General features: G+C 45.1%; 3 protein-coding genes across 3 annotated transcripts in view; 1 reads left to right on the top strand and 2 right to left on the bottom strand.

Annotated features, from left to right (window-relative positions):
- Positions 1 to 2,031: 2,031 nt before the first annotated feature.
- LOC101763962 (pentatricopeptide repeat-containing protein At4g14850) lies at positions 2,032 to 5,187 on the bottom strand. The gene has a single exon (XM_004952897.3). The coding sequence runs from the start codon at positions 4,970 to 4,972 to the stop codon at positions 2,321 to 2,323; it is 2,652 nt and encodes an 883-aa protein (XP_004952954.1). The 5' UTR covers positions 4,973 to 5,187; the 3' UTR covers positions 2,032 to 2,320.
- Positions 5,188 to 5,386: 199 nt separating this feature from the next.
- On the bottom strand, positions 5,387 to 8,240 carry LOC101763554. The gene is made up of 3 exons (XM_004952896.2): positions 8,095 to 8,240; positions 7,737 to 7,827; positions 5,387 to 5,825 (listed from the first exon to the last, which is right to left on the bottom strand). Exons 1-3 carry the CDS (start codon positions 8,162 to 8,164, stop codon positions 5,687 to 5,689), a joined length of 300 nt encoding a protein of 99 aa, XP_004952953.1. The 5' UTR covers positions 8,165 to 8,240; the 3' UTR covers positions 5,387 to 5,686.
- A 2,147-nt stretch (positions 8,241 to 10,387) lies between these two features.
- Positions 10,388 to 13,550, top strand: part of LOC101772882 (DNA mismatch repair protein PMS1) — a 5,357-nt gene continuing 2,194 nt past the window's right edge. Inside the window, exons 1-4 of the mRNA XM_022828561.1 lie at positions 10,388 to 10,716; positions 10,832 to 11,155; positions 11,379 to 12,830; positions 13,238 to 13,488. Of these exons, the coding sequence (XP_022684296.1) occupies positions 10,468 to 10,716; positions 10,832 to 11,155; positions 11,379 to 12,830; positions 13,238 to 13,488 (2,276 nt within the window). The 5' untranslated portion in view covers positions 10,388 to 10,467. The remainder of the gene's footprint in view (positions 10,717 to 10,831; positions 11,156 to 11,378; positions 12,831 to 13,237; positions 13,489 to 13,550) is intronic.

The following is a 13,550-nucleotide window of genomic DNA, read 5'->3' as shown; positions in this document are numbered from 1 at the left end:
TTTGGAGCACCTCTTTTGCAGCTATAAAACCACCCAATATGAACCTCCTTGTGGAGTTGGTGAGTAATTACCCACCAATACCAATGGTTACACAAAAAATGGTTTCTTTCTTTTCTCGCGAGCCTTCCCCCCTGACTCCCTCCCGCTCGCCTGTCTTCCTCCCTTGCCATCGGCCGTCGTCTTCCTCCCCTGCCACCCATCAACGCACCGCGGGGCGACCCCTCCTGCTACCCCTCCTGACCGCCGCCGGCCGCCCGACCCCTGTTGCTGTCCACCGTCCGCAGCTGCCCCACCTTCTGCTCACCCCGCTGCGGACCCCGCCGTCCGCCCACCCCGCCGGTACGAGCACGTGCCCCACTAGCCCGCCGCCCCTATCTCGCCTGGGCGGGGCTCCTCCACCGCTGGACCAGGCCACTGCCCTGAGACACAGCTCCCGCGCGTCTGCACCCCGCCGCTGCCGGCCGCCCGACCCCTACCCGCGTCTTCTGAGGAAGAAGAAGATGGGGATAGAGAGGATGACAAGTGGGACCTAAATTGGGGGGCAACAATGGCAATCCACACCGAAATCGATCTTTTTTGAAGCTGAGAGCACTCTTCTGGCCAAACACCCCATCTAAACCGCTTCAACTCCACCCAAAGCTAGCTCTACCTAGAGTTCTGGAGTAGAGCAGCTCTACGCAGAGTTGGAGCCATGCCAAACAGAGCCTTAGATACAACCGGATCTAAATGCTGGCATACTCATTGAACCAACCGGAGATTACACGATAGTAAAACAAACACCCAACAGTTAGATGTTATTTTGTATAAATGTTGGAGACCTCTTCTCATCAGTTTAAACTTTTAAGTTGAACTGATTGGTGCACGCAACTAATAAGAAAATTCATAATCAATCGCAACGACCACAAAGAGCAGGGGACAAACTAACCAGTAAAAACATAATACGGAAGGAAGAATATCAAGTTCTTAGTAAAGAACAAATGCATATCAAGTAAAGCAACCATCACGCAACTAAGAACAATCTAAGGTTCGTCAAGAAAATGACAACCATGCAATTGCCAAACATTAAACATAAAAATATGATAATTTTATTGACACTGATCAGAATTAATCAACAAGGCAGCAGCGAACACAAATTCAACTCTGCCAAAGGGTATCACTGAGCTGATATTGATATGTACATTAAAATAGTGGGTCATGTGATTTTGCAAGATTAAAAAGACTCACCTACTTTGTCAGTCTCAAAGGTGCTTCATGGTCATAATTTTCACTGTGTATTGACACTCAAATCAACTTCCAACTCGAACCTGTTATACTCATAATCCTTTAGCTAATTAAGATAAATATATGTTAAATAAAAGAAATTCCCCACAACACTAGAACATATGCAGTTAATTGGGGGTGTACCTTTTCACATATCTCATTTAACTCTATGGGCGCCAACATTGGCCTCAGGGGATATTGCATAATGTGCAGCTGTGTTATAGATTATAACTAAAACAGATATTTAGAGACTAATGTTGATACAAACACAATTCTAAGAATATAACGAAAAATCTGTAGTTCAATTCAACATGAACAAGCAAACAGATGCTACTCCTGGATGTTTGGGGCGGATAAAAAAACCCTACCAGTCAGCTATTAACTTTTTATGCAGGCCCAAATTGCTGAGCTAATTTAATATATGCAGATGTTTGGTACGAATTATACCACAATCTAGAATAAACAGCAGGAAGAGTTTACAATCAACACTTATAAGACTTCTTATAACAAGTTTGTACCATGCCATCAATTCTGGATAATGACTGCATCAGCATGAAAAGCTGAGACAAGTAGCTTACCTGATGAGTTCCACAATTCAAGAGGCAAAAAAAAAGTAATAATCTAGAACAACAGGGTCTACCTTTAACAAGATCAAGAAAATATAAGTTCCTTCTCAATGTGCAAATCCTTTTAATTGACATAACGGTTGTCATTTTCCCCTAGAAACACATTACACGCACAGAAGAGTTGGCCAATAGCTGGATCAAATACTTAGGGAAGAGCAAGCGACTGAAGTTTTCTCCCCTTTTGCTGTATCCATAAAAAAATGAATAAGAATGCTTAAAAAGCAGTGTACATGAGGAACATTTTTATGTTACAAAGTGCAGATTCAACTGCAAAATGCATGGCTGCGGGTATGTCAACAAAAAAATTGCATTGCATCACTCAGCTGACTGGCTACAAAATCTTGTGAAACTATAAGCCTCCATGAAGGCATGTAACTGCTCTAACCATCAGAATTCTCAACAAGCAACAAAATTATCATCTGACAAAACCATTTTCACCAATAATCACCGCAAGAACATGTCCCGTCTCTGAAATGATGGAACCGATTGATATCTCTGATGATAATCTCCCTTGATACGATCTTTGAAATGAACTTGAAGGCAACATGGCAATCTCTGCATATGCGCAGATTCTTCTTGACTCTGATTGGGGCTCCAGCTGGAGTGCTGATCAATGCAAAAGCGACAGCCAACCTCTCGCTGTGGTGAGAAAGCAGCAGTTCCTTTTCGCTTTTGTCTACGTCATGCAGATCGACCTCCACATTTGGAACATAACCAGCTTTGTTCATCAGATCTCCCAGTTCATCTAGCTTACCATATATCTCCTTTGCCTTTGGATGGCTCTTGTCACCGACAATGAAAGTATGCACCTTGTCCTTCATCTCAACCCAGCTCATAGCAGGCTCCTTCTTGAGGTTACTTTCTTTCATTAGCTTCCGCACCTTAGCCACCTCATCCCACATGCCTGCTGAAGCATAAGTGTTTGCAAGCAGGACATGTGTGCCAGACTTCTCTGGCTCTAGAGTGAAGAGCTTTTCAGCTGCTAACCTTCCCAGCTCGGGATCTTGGTGAACTCTTGAGGCTCCTAAGAGTGCACCCCAAACTGCAGCATTAGCTTCGAATGGCATGTTGTTGACAAGCTCCATCGCATCCTCTAATTTCCCTGCACGGCCAAGAAGATCAATCATGCACGAGTAATGCTCCTCGGTCCTGTCAATTCCAAACATCTCCTTCATTGACTCAAAGTATTTCTTGGCCTCATCAACAAGCCCTGCATGGTTACAAGCAGAGAGAACACTGGTCAAAGTGATGTGGTTTGGGGCAACGCCCTCATCAAGCATTCTATGGAACAATTCCAACGATCTCTTCCCTTGTCCATGCTGCGCGAGCCCTCCGATCATTGCAGACCATGAGACAACTCCCCTCTCTGGTAGGCCAGAGAAGGCCATGTCTGCATCCTCTATGCTCCCACATTTTGCATAGGTGTACACAAGAGCATTCCCTGCAAACACATCTGACGTGAACTGCCTCTTGATCAGATGAGCATGCACTTGCTTTCCTTGTTCATAGGCCGACAGACTAGCACAAGCATTCAGGAGGCTACTTAGTACAAAAGAATCAGGCTCAAGCCCTTTCCTTAGCATCTGCACAAACAGCTTTATTGCATCCTCACCATGGTCAGACTGTGAGAGTGCTGTTATCATGGATGTAGAAGATATGATGTCATCAGGACAGCTTTCTTCAAAAACCCTAACTGCGTCATTGAGGCAGTCACACTTCCAGTATGAATCAATAAGCCCATTGATGACATGAGAGTCAGATAGGAGCCCTATCTTCTCTGCAAGAGCATGGACCTGTCTTGTGTGACTGATTGCCTCCAAGCTCGCTGTTGACTTGAGAACAGCAGCCAGTGTTGTCCTATTGACATCAAGGTCAAGCCCCTCCATTCTCATCCTGCGAAAGAGTGACAGCGCCTCGCCACATTGTCCATCATGAGAGCAACCTGAGATCAGTGCATTCCACAAAATCAAATTCTTTTGGGGCATGAAATTGAACACCTTCCTTGCATCATCCAAAAACCCATCCTTTGCATACATATCGACAAGACCAACACCGATGAATTCATCTGAAACTGCATCGGCCTTGATCATAAACCCATGAATTTGCCGGCCCAAATTGAATGCACCAGCACCAGCACAAGCCTTCAGGATAGTAGACAATGTATACACATTGGGCACCAGCCCCGAAGACTTCATCTGGATCAGCAACTCCAGTGCACGATGATCATGGCCATGAATCACACATCCGGAAATAAAAGCATTCCACGAGACAACATCCACTGCAGGCATCTTCTCAAAAACCACCGCTGCCGTATCAATGTCCCCCAGCTTCGAGTACATGTCGACCAGCGCATTTGCTGTGAACACATCCTCGTCATAACCCATCCTCACCACCATGGCGTGCACCTGCCTCCCGGCTTCCGAATCCCTGGCCCCCGTGCACGCATTCACGACGCAGGAGAACCCAAACTCGTTCGGCCGCGCCCCGCTCCACACCATCTCACGGAACACCCCGATGGCGTCCCCACACCGGTCGTTCTTGACGTACGCCGACATCATGCCGTTCCAAGAGACAGCGTTCCTCTCCTTGCTGATGGCGCCACCAGACTCGTCGAACATCCTCCTGGCCTCGTCCACCATGCCGAACCCGCCGTACATGGCCACGAGCGCGTTGGCGACGAAGACGTCCCCGTCGAGCGCCGTGGCCACCGCCAGCGCGTGCACCTGCGCGCCGAGCCTGGCGTCCGGCGCGCACTTGAGCACGACGGGGAGCGCGAACTCGTTGCACCGGACGCCGCGGCTGCGCATGGCCCGGAACGCCCCGAGCGCCTCCCGGGGCATGGAGTTGTTGGAGTAGGCGGTGACGAGCGAGGACCAGGAGACATGGCACGGGTCCGGGATTTCGTCGAACACCGCGCGCGCGGCGCGCGGAAGGCGGCATCGGGAGTAGAACGAGATGAGGTGGTTGCGGCAGGCGGCGAGGAGGCCAGACTTGAGGAGGTGGGAGTGGAGGTGCGCCCCCGCGAGCAGCGACCGCGACGCACCGTAGCGGGCGAGGAGCGGGCCGATGGTCTCCGGCGTCCGCATCGGGGTAGCATCGAGCCGCCGCCGCCGCCGCCGCCCGGGAAGGTGTTGGGGTCTTCGAGTTTTGACGCACCAGGCGTAATGTGACGGGCTCCACCTGTCGGCGTCTATGCAGGCTATTTTTTAAAAAACTAAATTGTGCATCGGAGAGCAGGCGCAATGATCCCCTAGAATTTTAACGGACCACACAAATTCTAGCGTTTCAATTCTTTGGAAGACGCCACAAAATTTCTCAAAAGAAGGGACCACAAAATGAGTTGATTTTGTATAGAGCATAGGCTGAATTTTATTATAATAAAGTTGTAATTTGCGAGTAGTACATATCCACAACTACAAATCATCGTTAAAAGCATCTCTGATTTGCGTTGCCAGCAGCATACAAGCACGCATGAACAAGAGACAGAGAACACAAAACAGTTCGGCAAAAACCAGGATCTCTCTCCTTTGCTTTTCTTTGGGGAAAAAAGATAAAAACATCCAAGGAAGGTTCACAATGTGATGTTGCATAATGCAACCTGAGGCTAAATTATGAAGGTGATATCACCATTACACCCTCTATGCCATTTCCCAGGAATGCCCTGGCAAGTACACTGTCATTTTGCATTAATAAGGGGGCAAAGAGAACCATCCAGCATCCAGGGACATAGTTAATGAGCAGTTGAGCACCCAGAAATGAGCCCAAAATTAATCCGCTATGCAGGAATGAACATGGAGATCTTAATCTTTATGCGAGTGTGCCAGGTATTGGCTTGTGTACTTGTCCACCTTAGGCCCAGAAGAACCATATTTGTTATCATAGTACTCCACACATGCAGAACCAACCAATGCAGCAAGGGTTAGAGCCTGCGCATGCAACCTGCAAAAGTCAACAGTTTATGAGATGTTAGGATTGTGAGTTTTCAAATAATAGCATGATAGAATTGAATACAAGTGAAGTCATCTGGAATCTGTGTGTATTAAAACAGCTGCAATTTCTATATTCAGTAATACATGCAGTGGCTACAGTCTACGTGCAACAAAGGTTGCCAATCTAAGCAATTGTTATGAAATTGTCATGCACACAATCTAAGGTCGCCAATCTAAGATCAAATTGTCATGCACACTATCTTTTTAAAACCGCAGAACCCGTTATGAAATGAGCACTATGAGAAGTAACATCAGCGAAGCAGGTGCAATGAAGTACAACATGTACAAGCCATATATATGTGAATTAAAAAGAGCTCAGAGCCAGAGGCAAATAAATAGCAAAAGATGATACAGAATGAAAAGTTGAAAACAATCATCTTCGGTACATTTACATGCGATTGATTAGCAGTTGAATTTAACCTATCTTACAACATTGTTGACTACTGCAATATATGAGGTGAAGGTTGCACCAATTAACAGCCACAGCGAGAAGGTTCATCAAGGATTTTGTACAACACTATCCTTCAACATGAGAAAGATCAATGTACAAGTTCAATCCATAGTGGTTTTAAGGGTGTTTTTATGTTTATGCAGGTAGGCCCTAAAAACTTGCAAAAATTGGAACCATCAATTAAGTAGCATCTGTTTTCATCCCATTTTGGCAAAAAAAAAAGGCAAGGAGTTTCCTATTATTGGCAGAATGCCAAAGGTATAGCAACAGTTCAGATATTTTATGTGCTGAACTAGGTAAACACGCCCAAATTTGGCAGTTAGGCTTGGACAGGCTTACAGAACATTCAGAAGAAATAAGCAAATTAGGACTTTGGAGGAGGGTGTGAAAACGCATTAAAAAGTTCAATCTAAAGTAGTTTGACAAGGGATTGGGTAATGCATCTGCGGATGTTCTTTTACTTTTAGGCTGGAGTGGACAGGTCATATAAGCCAATGCATAAAGGTGCAGGAAACAGAGAGAACTTGGTACTCTTACAACCTTATGAGCTTAAAGACTAAACTAGAGGCTGCCTAAATTACTCCTTACATCATGTAAGGACAAATACCAGTGTATATACCTAACAGATCATCAAGCACAGGTCTGCAATAACCAAGAAGCTACTAAACTTTAACTTTTCTTTTGAATGGTACGACTGCACGCTTAAAACAGGACTACAGGAGATAAGGTAACACTATCAGGCAGGCACCCAAACCAATTTGTGAAACCAAATCCATATAAATACACACTGTCATACAACCTTATAAACCAATGCTGTATATTTGAAAAGAATCAAGACCAACTATTTTCCTCCAGGCACAGCAAACCCACGGTATCCCTGCATTTGTGCTTGTGCCAAATGTCACCACCTACTTTATAACCACTACCAACAGTTAACAACGATTGAAACCAGAGACTTTTCTACAATCAAATCAAACTTCTTGCCAGACCACCGATCTTTACTTACAATCCTGATGCCAAGTCCATCCTACCTAACTGTGGCTGGAATCTTAGCAGTTATTGAGCAATGTTATACCTAATAAGCCAGCCTTACAGAAACTTCCAAAAAATCATATGAAGTCCGTGGAGATGTAGTCCTGTAGGTCTAGGAACATGTAAGTTGGTCGGGCTTTTTCATATTGCAGATTAGCTCTCAAACGGAGTTTCAGACGCAGACAAGAAAATCAACCATTTTTAATTGTAGTAGTTTTAAAAATATGAAATGTTCAAGACTAATTAAGTTATTGGATCTAAGAAAAGAATAAATCAATTGCGGTATTCTTGTTTATGATAATACAAGACATGCTATCCTGTAGTTAAAAACGCGCAAAAAGTTAAAGGAGTGAAATAAAAATGAGAAAATAAACTAACCTTGCGTGGATGATCTTGACGCTAGGCTTCATATTGGGCCGCGACCAGTTGTAGGCGATCGAACTGCTGATCCCAGTGAGCCAGAGGCAACCTTTTCTCCAACCAAACATCCCGCAATAATCAGAAAACTTTGCAACCAGTAGGGGAAATAATCTAAAAAAACAACTTTCCCAAAAATACTCGGAAAACAGAAAAACTAGGTCATAATTTCGTGATAGACTCCCACAATCCAAATTGCGAAACTCCGCTAATAACGTCAGAAAGAAATTGTAGGGATTTGAGATACATCATAAACCAACGCCGAATAACTAGATCCGGGCGAAGAAAACGAATCCGCAGGAAAACTGACGAGGCGTACCTACGGCACGGAGCTTGTGCTCGACGACCCACTTCCTCATGGATTCCATCTTGCTCGGGCCCTCCGCCATTTGCTTCGCGTTCTCCTCTTCTTCTTTCCTTCGAATTTTCGCCTTCTGTCTTTTTCGAGTTCTTCCTCTCTCGTTCTGGTGGGGGAAAGTCTGTCCGGGTCTTGTTATATACCAGCATTGTTTGTGTTCAAGTCCTTGAAATATGTTGGAATTCGCTTAGTATCCACACTTGGCAGGATTCCTTTCACATGGTGCGTTTTTTATCAAATATTCGGAGACTAATTATGAGATTAAATATAAACTAATTATAAAATTAATTACACAGATGCAGACTAATTAGGAGGACTAATCTATTAAGCTAATTAATCTATCATTAACGCATGTTTACTGTAGCATCACATTGTCAAATCATGAACTAATTAGGCTTAATAGATTCGTCTCGCAAATTAGTCTCCATCCGTGCAGTTGGTTTTGTAATTAGTCTATATTTAATATTTCTAATTAGTATCTAAACATTTGATGTGATAGAAATTTTAGGAGGGACTAAAGAAACAAACACCCCCTGAAACCCACTTTTTTCTTGCGATCAAAGAAAGGAAGTGGTTGCAATTTTGTAGACGAAAAACCAGCCGTACCATATTCCTATGTTTAGCGCCTAGCGGTGCTCTTCATTATTTCGTATGAAAATGCATAAACAAAGGTCCATGCTATTATTTTCCCCCTTAACATGTATCTCTACTCGATCACTTTCGTATCCGACACAAATTGTAGCCTCATCCAATTATCCGTTACTGATTAAAAAAAACTAATAAAGAAGCAAGAAGATCGTTATACGCTATCTCGTCAATGTTCTAATTCTTTCTCGCCAGCGTTCCGATCCACGAAACGCTTTTGCTATCACCTAACTTATGCGTGTATATAAGTGCACGCTTCTGTCTTTGGAAAGTGACCGAGGTGGAACGGGAGAGAGAAATTAGTAGATTACGGCCGTTGTAACCGGTACGTGGAACACATTGGAATTTAGAAAAAAGTAAAAACATGCTGGAGTTTTTATTTACCGTCCTCCATGGAATTAATTTCTTGATCCATGGCTGGATTGATGGGGTTGGGAAGCTCCGGCAGGAGAATAGAAAGGATGGGGAACGAGAGATGGAGACGACGCTGTGTCTTTTCCTCTCTGCTCGCCTGGGGGAGGAGAAACGGAGGGGAGTGAGAACATTTTTTGCGGTACGTGGGGCCCATACACTAATGCTACCACAGGAGGGATACAGCTACACAAATTCGGCAAATGGAAAGGTGTAAAACGAACAAAAGTATACAAATCCAATGCGAGAACCGCTCGTCTGGGCGGCGGCGGGGCAGTCAAACACCGGTCGCGGCCGACGAACCCGGGGGCCACCCGCACCTCCACGCAGGTGCATCCAACCAGCTCACGCGGGCTGAAACGCGCCGCGCGGCAGGCTGGGTGATGGGTGGCGCCGCGGCGAGGCGCCTCCTCGCTTCTTCGGAATCGTCACGTTTTCTTTTTCTTTTTAATTGAGTTGATGGTGACTCGGAACGGAGAACGCATGGTTCTGTTGCGGATTCGTCACGTTCTTTGGACGCAGTCGCGGCCAACTTGGGCTTGTGTTGTCCGGCTGCTTGCTTTGACCGGCCACCGGTGCGCCATAATCCGGTGGGCGGGAGGGTGGTTTTGGGGGTGACCTGGCCTGGTTATGGACAAAGCCGTGCTTAATTCTTGGTTGCGCGAGGTTGCAACATTTTCACTTGAGTCTGCGCTGGAGTTTTATTTTTTTTCCTAAGCGAATTCAGTTCAACCCGAACCTAACAATAATGCCCCAAAAGACCAAAACACTTTATGTGTATACACACAGATTTTTTTTTTCTAATTATTAGCTATTGCCGGCTGTGTTTATTATGAAGCTGGCTCAGAAGTTTCAAAATGAATTTGTAGTTTCATCTCGGCAATTATAAAATCAAGTATGCAGGATAAGGTAGCATGACGAAGCATGGAGACAACAAGAAGCTCAGAGAAAATTATACCTGATCATAGGCAATATTTGGATTGGGTCATACAAAAAAATGGACCTAAATTTCTTTAGGAAAAAGAGAAAAGCATGGGCCTAAACTTCTTTTAACAAAAGGCCCATTTTTCTCGAGTTTCATTCTCTATCTGGGCCAAGCCCACTGAAGGCCCAACGCATATGCGTCTCGCCGCCGCCACTCGTGCTGCGACTGCGGCGAGCCTGCGAAATCAATCGCTTGCCGGTTGCATAGCCAGGAGCGCGGGTTCCAGAGGATTAGAGGAAGCAGAAGCCGGAAACCCCGTCCTCTCCACCGGGAGGCGTAGGGTTTAAGGAGGAATGGCTGGAGCTGGAGGAGGAGACGGGCGCGGCGGCTCCTCGCCGGCGATCAAGCCGATAAGCAAGGCGGTGGTGCACCGCATCTGCTCCGGCCAGGTCATCTTCGACCTCTCCTCCGCCGTCAAGGAGCTCGTCGAGAACAGCCTCGACGCCGGCGCCACCTCCGTCGAGGTCAGCCTCAAGGCCTACGGCGCGGAGTGGTTCAAGGTCGCCGACAACGGCTACGGCATCTCGCCCGCCAACTTCCAGGTGAGGCATCTGTCCCCAATACAAGGAGCCATCAGTTCCCCTTCCCCCCATTTCCCTGCTATTAGGCATTGCCACGAATTGCCCCTCGCTAATCATGCCGCGGCCACTTCAATAGGCGCTTGCTCTTAAGCACCACACCTCCAAGATATCAGATTTCTCCGACCTCGGATCCGTGGTCACCTTCGGATTCCGGGGTGAAGCGCTGAGCTCGCTCTGCGCGCTGGGGAAACTGACGGTTGAGACGAGGACCAAGGATGAGTCCGTTGGGACGCGTTTGGAGTTTGAGCACTCGGGCGTGGTGGCCAGCGAGAGGAAGACCGCACGGCAGGTTGGGACCACGGTGACAGTCGAGAAGTTGTTCTCCACCTTGCCGGTCAGGAGCAAGGAGTTTAACAGGAACATTCGGAAAGAGTATGGGAAAGTGATCTCCCTGCTGAATGTGAGTTGTCTGTTTCAGTTCCTAAGATTGCTTTGCTTTGCATGTTTTGTGTGTGGCTATCAAATGTTGAGGGTAACTGTTCCCCTTCAACAATTTATTGTCACACATCTCTACTTATTTCCTTCCTGTAGTAGGCATGTTCTGTTCAGATTATTGCTTAGGTTTTATTGTCTGATTGTCTATTTACCCTCTATTACTAATTGTTGCATCTTACTTGTGCTAGGCTTATGCCTTGATTGCCAAAGGGGTCAGATTACTTTGCACTAATACTGTTGGCAAAAATTCTAAAATGGTGGTGCTTAGAACTCAAGGCAGCAGTTCAATGAAAGACAATATCATTACCGTATTTGGTCTGAACACTTTCAAGTCTCTTGAGCCCTTCAGTGTTACCATCTCAGATGGCTGCCAAGTAGAAGGCTTTCTCTCAAAACCTGGACCTGGTACTGGTCGCAATTCAGGAGATAGACAATTCTTCTATGTGAACAGCAGACCTGTTGATATGCCAAAGGTCACAAAACTTGTCAATGAGCTGTACAGAAGCTCGAATGCCAAGCAATATCCTGTGGCTCTCCTGGATTTCCGTATTCCAACCACATCCTATGATGTGAATGTCGCACCTGACAAGAGAAAGATTTTCTTCTCATCTGAGAGTATAATTCTGCGGTCTTTACGTGAAGCTGTTGAAAATCTGTATTCCCCTCAACAATGTAGTTTCTCAGTCAATCGTGTTGAAGATCCTGAAAAGGAAGAGGATACTGTTACTGATGGGCATAGTGAAGACACAGATTTGATAGAAGTAGAGAATGTTTCATCTCCGGACAATAGTGATGACAAGGAAGAAACAGACAGCGAGGATCAGGTTTCACCAGAGAACAAGAAAAAGCCTTCTTCAGTGACAAAGGTAGCCATTGATGCCACATCTAGAGAAGTGAGCCCCTTGTCAAGAGGCACAGCCACTCAGGCTGATAGATCTGCCTGGCTTCCATCCTTCTCATATGAACAACCTAAAAGATTTCCTAAAGAAGGAAAAGGTTGTGCACCGGGAGCAAATCATTTCAGAACAGGGCTTGCTGCAAAATCTACCCATTCACCTACTGTTCAATCTTCTCTTATGAACTATGTATCACTAAACAAGCGGAAGCACGAAGACGATTGTAATCTTATTTCTGAAGCTCCAGTGTTGAGAAGAGGGCCATGCTTAGAACAAGTGAGGAGAACAAGTTTGGAAGCAAATTTTATATTGCCAAACAAGCCGGACTATACAGATGATTGCAGTCTTATTTCTGAAGCTCCAGTGCTGAGAATAGGGGCATGCTCAGAACAGGTGAGGAGAACAAGTTTGGAAGGAAACTTTGTTTCACCAAATAAGCAGAAGCACGAAGATAATTGCAATCTTATCTCTGAAACTCCAGTGTTGAGAAGTGGGGTAGGCTCAGAACAAGTGAGGAGAACAAGTTTAGATGCAAATCCACCAGCTGCATTAAGCTCAAGGACATCTAATATTCCTGAGTTCAATTTGCCTCTGGAAACAAACTCTTTAAAACAGCAATCCCCACGATCTTTTGTATCTGTGAGGGCAGATGTTTCACCACAGCATTCTGAACCGCCTAATACTGTGATCTGTGGTGCGAAAGTATTAAGTCCATGTGATGTTCTCACTCCAGAACCTGATGTGGTAAGCAAACTGTTTACAGTCAGATATGCAGCCCTTTCCATTATATTCTGGTGGAGATTGAACTGCTGCCAATACCTTAGCTTGTTTTGTCCATGTTCTTATGCTGCTTGCTCACTTGTTATTCTTAACACTCCTGTTAAATGCTTTGCCTGCTGCTCCTAAATCTAAGAGTTCATGATGGATTTCTATTTTCTATTTTATTTTCTTGCAAGATTACATTGTTCTAATTTGTGAATTATCAATCTAATTTTGGTATTTTTGCTATTAGTTTTAGTTTAAAACAATAGACATTGCTTCTGGAATAATTTCTTTCGTTAGCTACCTGTGGTTCAGTATGAGTTTAACTCAAACCGAAAAAAAGCTTTTGTTTCCATCACTCACGGGATTAACTGCTGGAATCCTTGCAGGAGGAACAGCATGATCGATGTCTTTCGATTTCTGGTGCTCCCAATAAACATTCAGAAGTGGAACATCTGAATACATTGAAGGATAGTCCTTTGCCTGATGCTCATGATTCTGATAATGATGCTGCAGTATATTCTGCATCTGTACAATATCCCATTGTGCAATTTACTGTTGCTGATCTTAGGAGAAGAAGAAAGAATGGTTTTATGACATCGCGTGCAAATAAAGCAAATTGTCTTGAGAAAGCTACAAGGTAACATTTTTGGTGTCATCACAAACAACTTACATTATCATCCGGATTTGCATTACCATTTC

The sequence above is a fragment of the Setaria italica genome, chromosome I (genome assembly GCF_000263155.2).
Source record: "Setaria italica strain Yugu1 chromosome I, Setaria_italica_v2.0, whole genome shotgun sequence".
Classification (NCBI taxonomy): Eukaryota; Viridiplantae; Streptophyta; class Magnoliopsida; order Poales; family Poaceae; genus Setaria; species Setaria italica.
Note: the sequence above shows the minus strand (reverse complement) of the source record. Positions and strands in the feature narration are given on the sequence as shown.

Coding starts and splice junctions, on each gene's coding strand:
- LOC101763962 (XM_004952897.3), bottom strand. CDS start 4,972: ATGCGGACGCCGGAGACCATCGGCCCGCTCCTCGCCCGCTACGGTGCG.
- LOC101763554 (XM_004952896.2), bottom strand. CDS start 8,164: ATGGCGGAGGGCCCGAGCAAGATGGAATCCATGAGGAAGTGGGTCGTC. Junction 7,828..8,094: donor GCACAAGCTCCGTGCCGTAG/GTACGCCTCGTC, acceptor GTTGGAGAAAAG/GTTGCCTCTGGCTCACTGGG. Junction 5,826..7,736: donor GTCAAGATCATCCACGCAAG/GTTAGTTTATTT, acceptor TGACTTTTGCAG/GTTGCATGCGCAGGCTCTAA.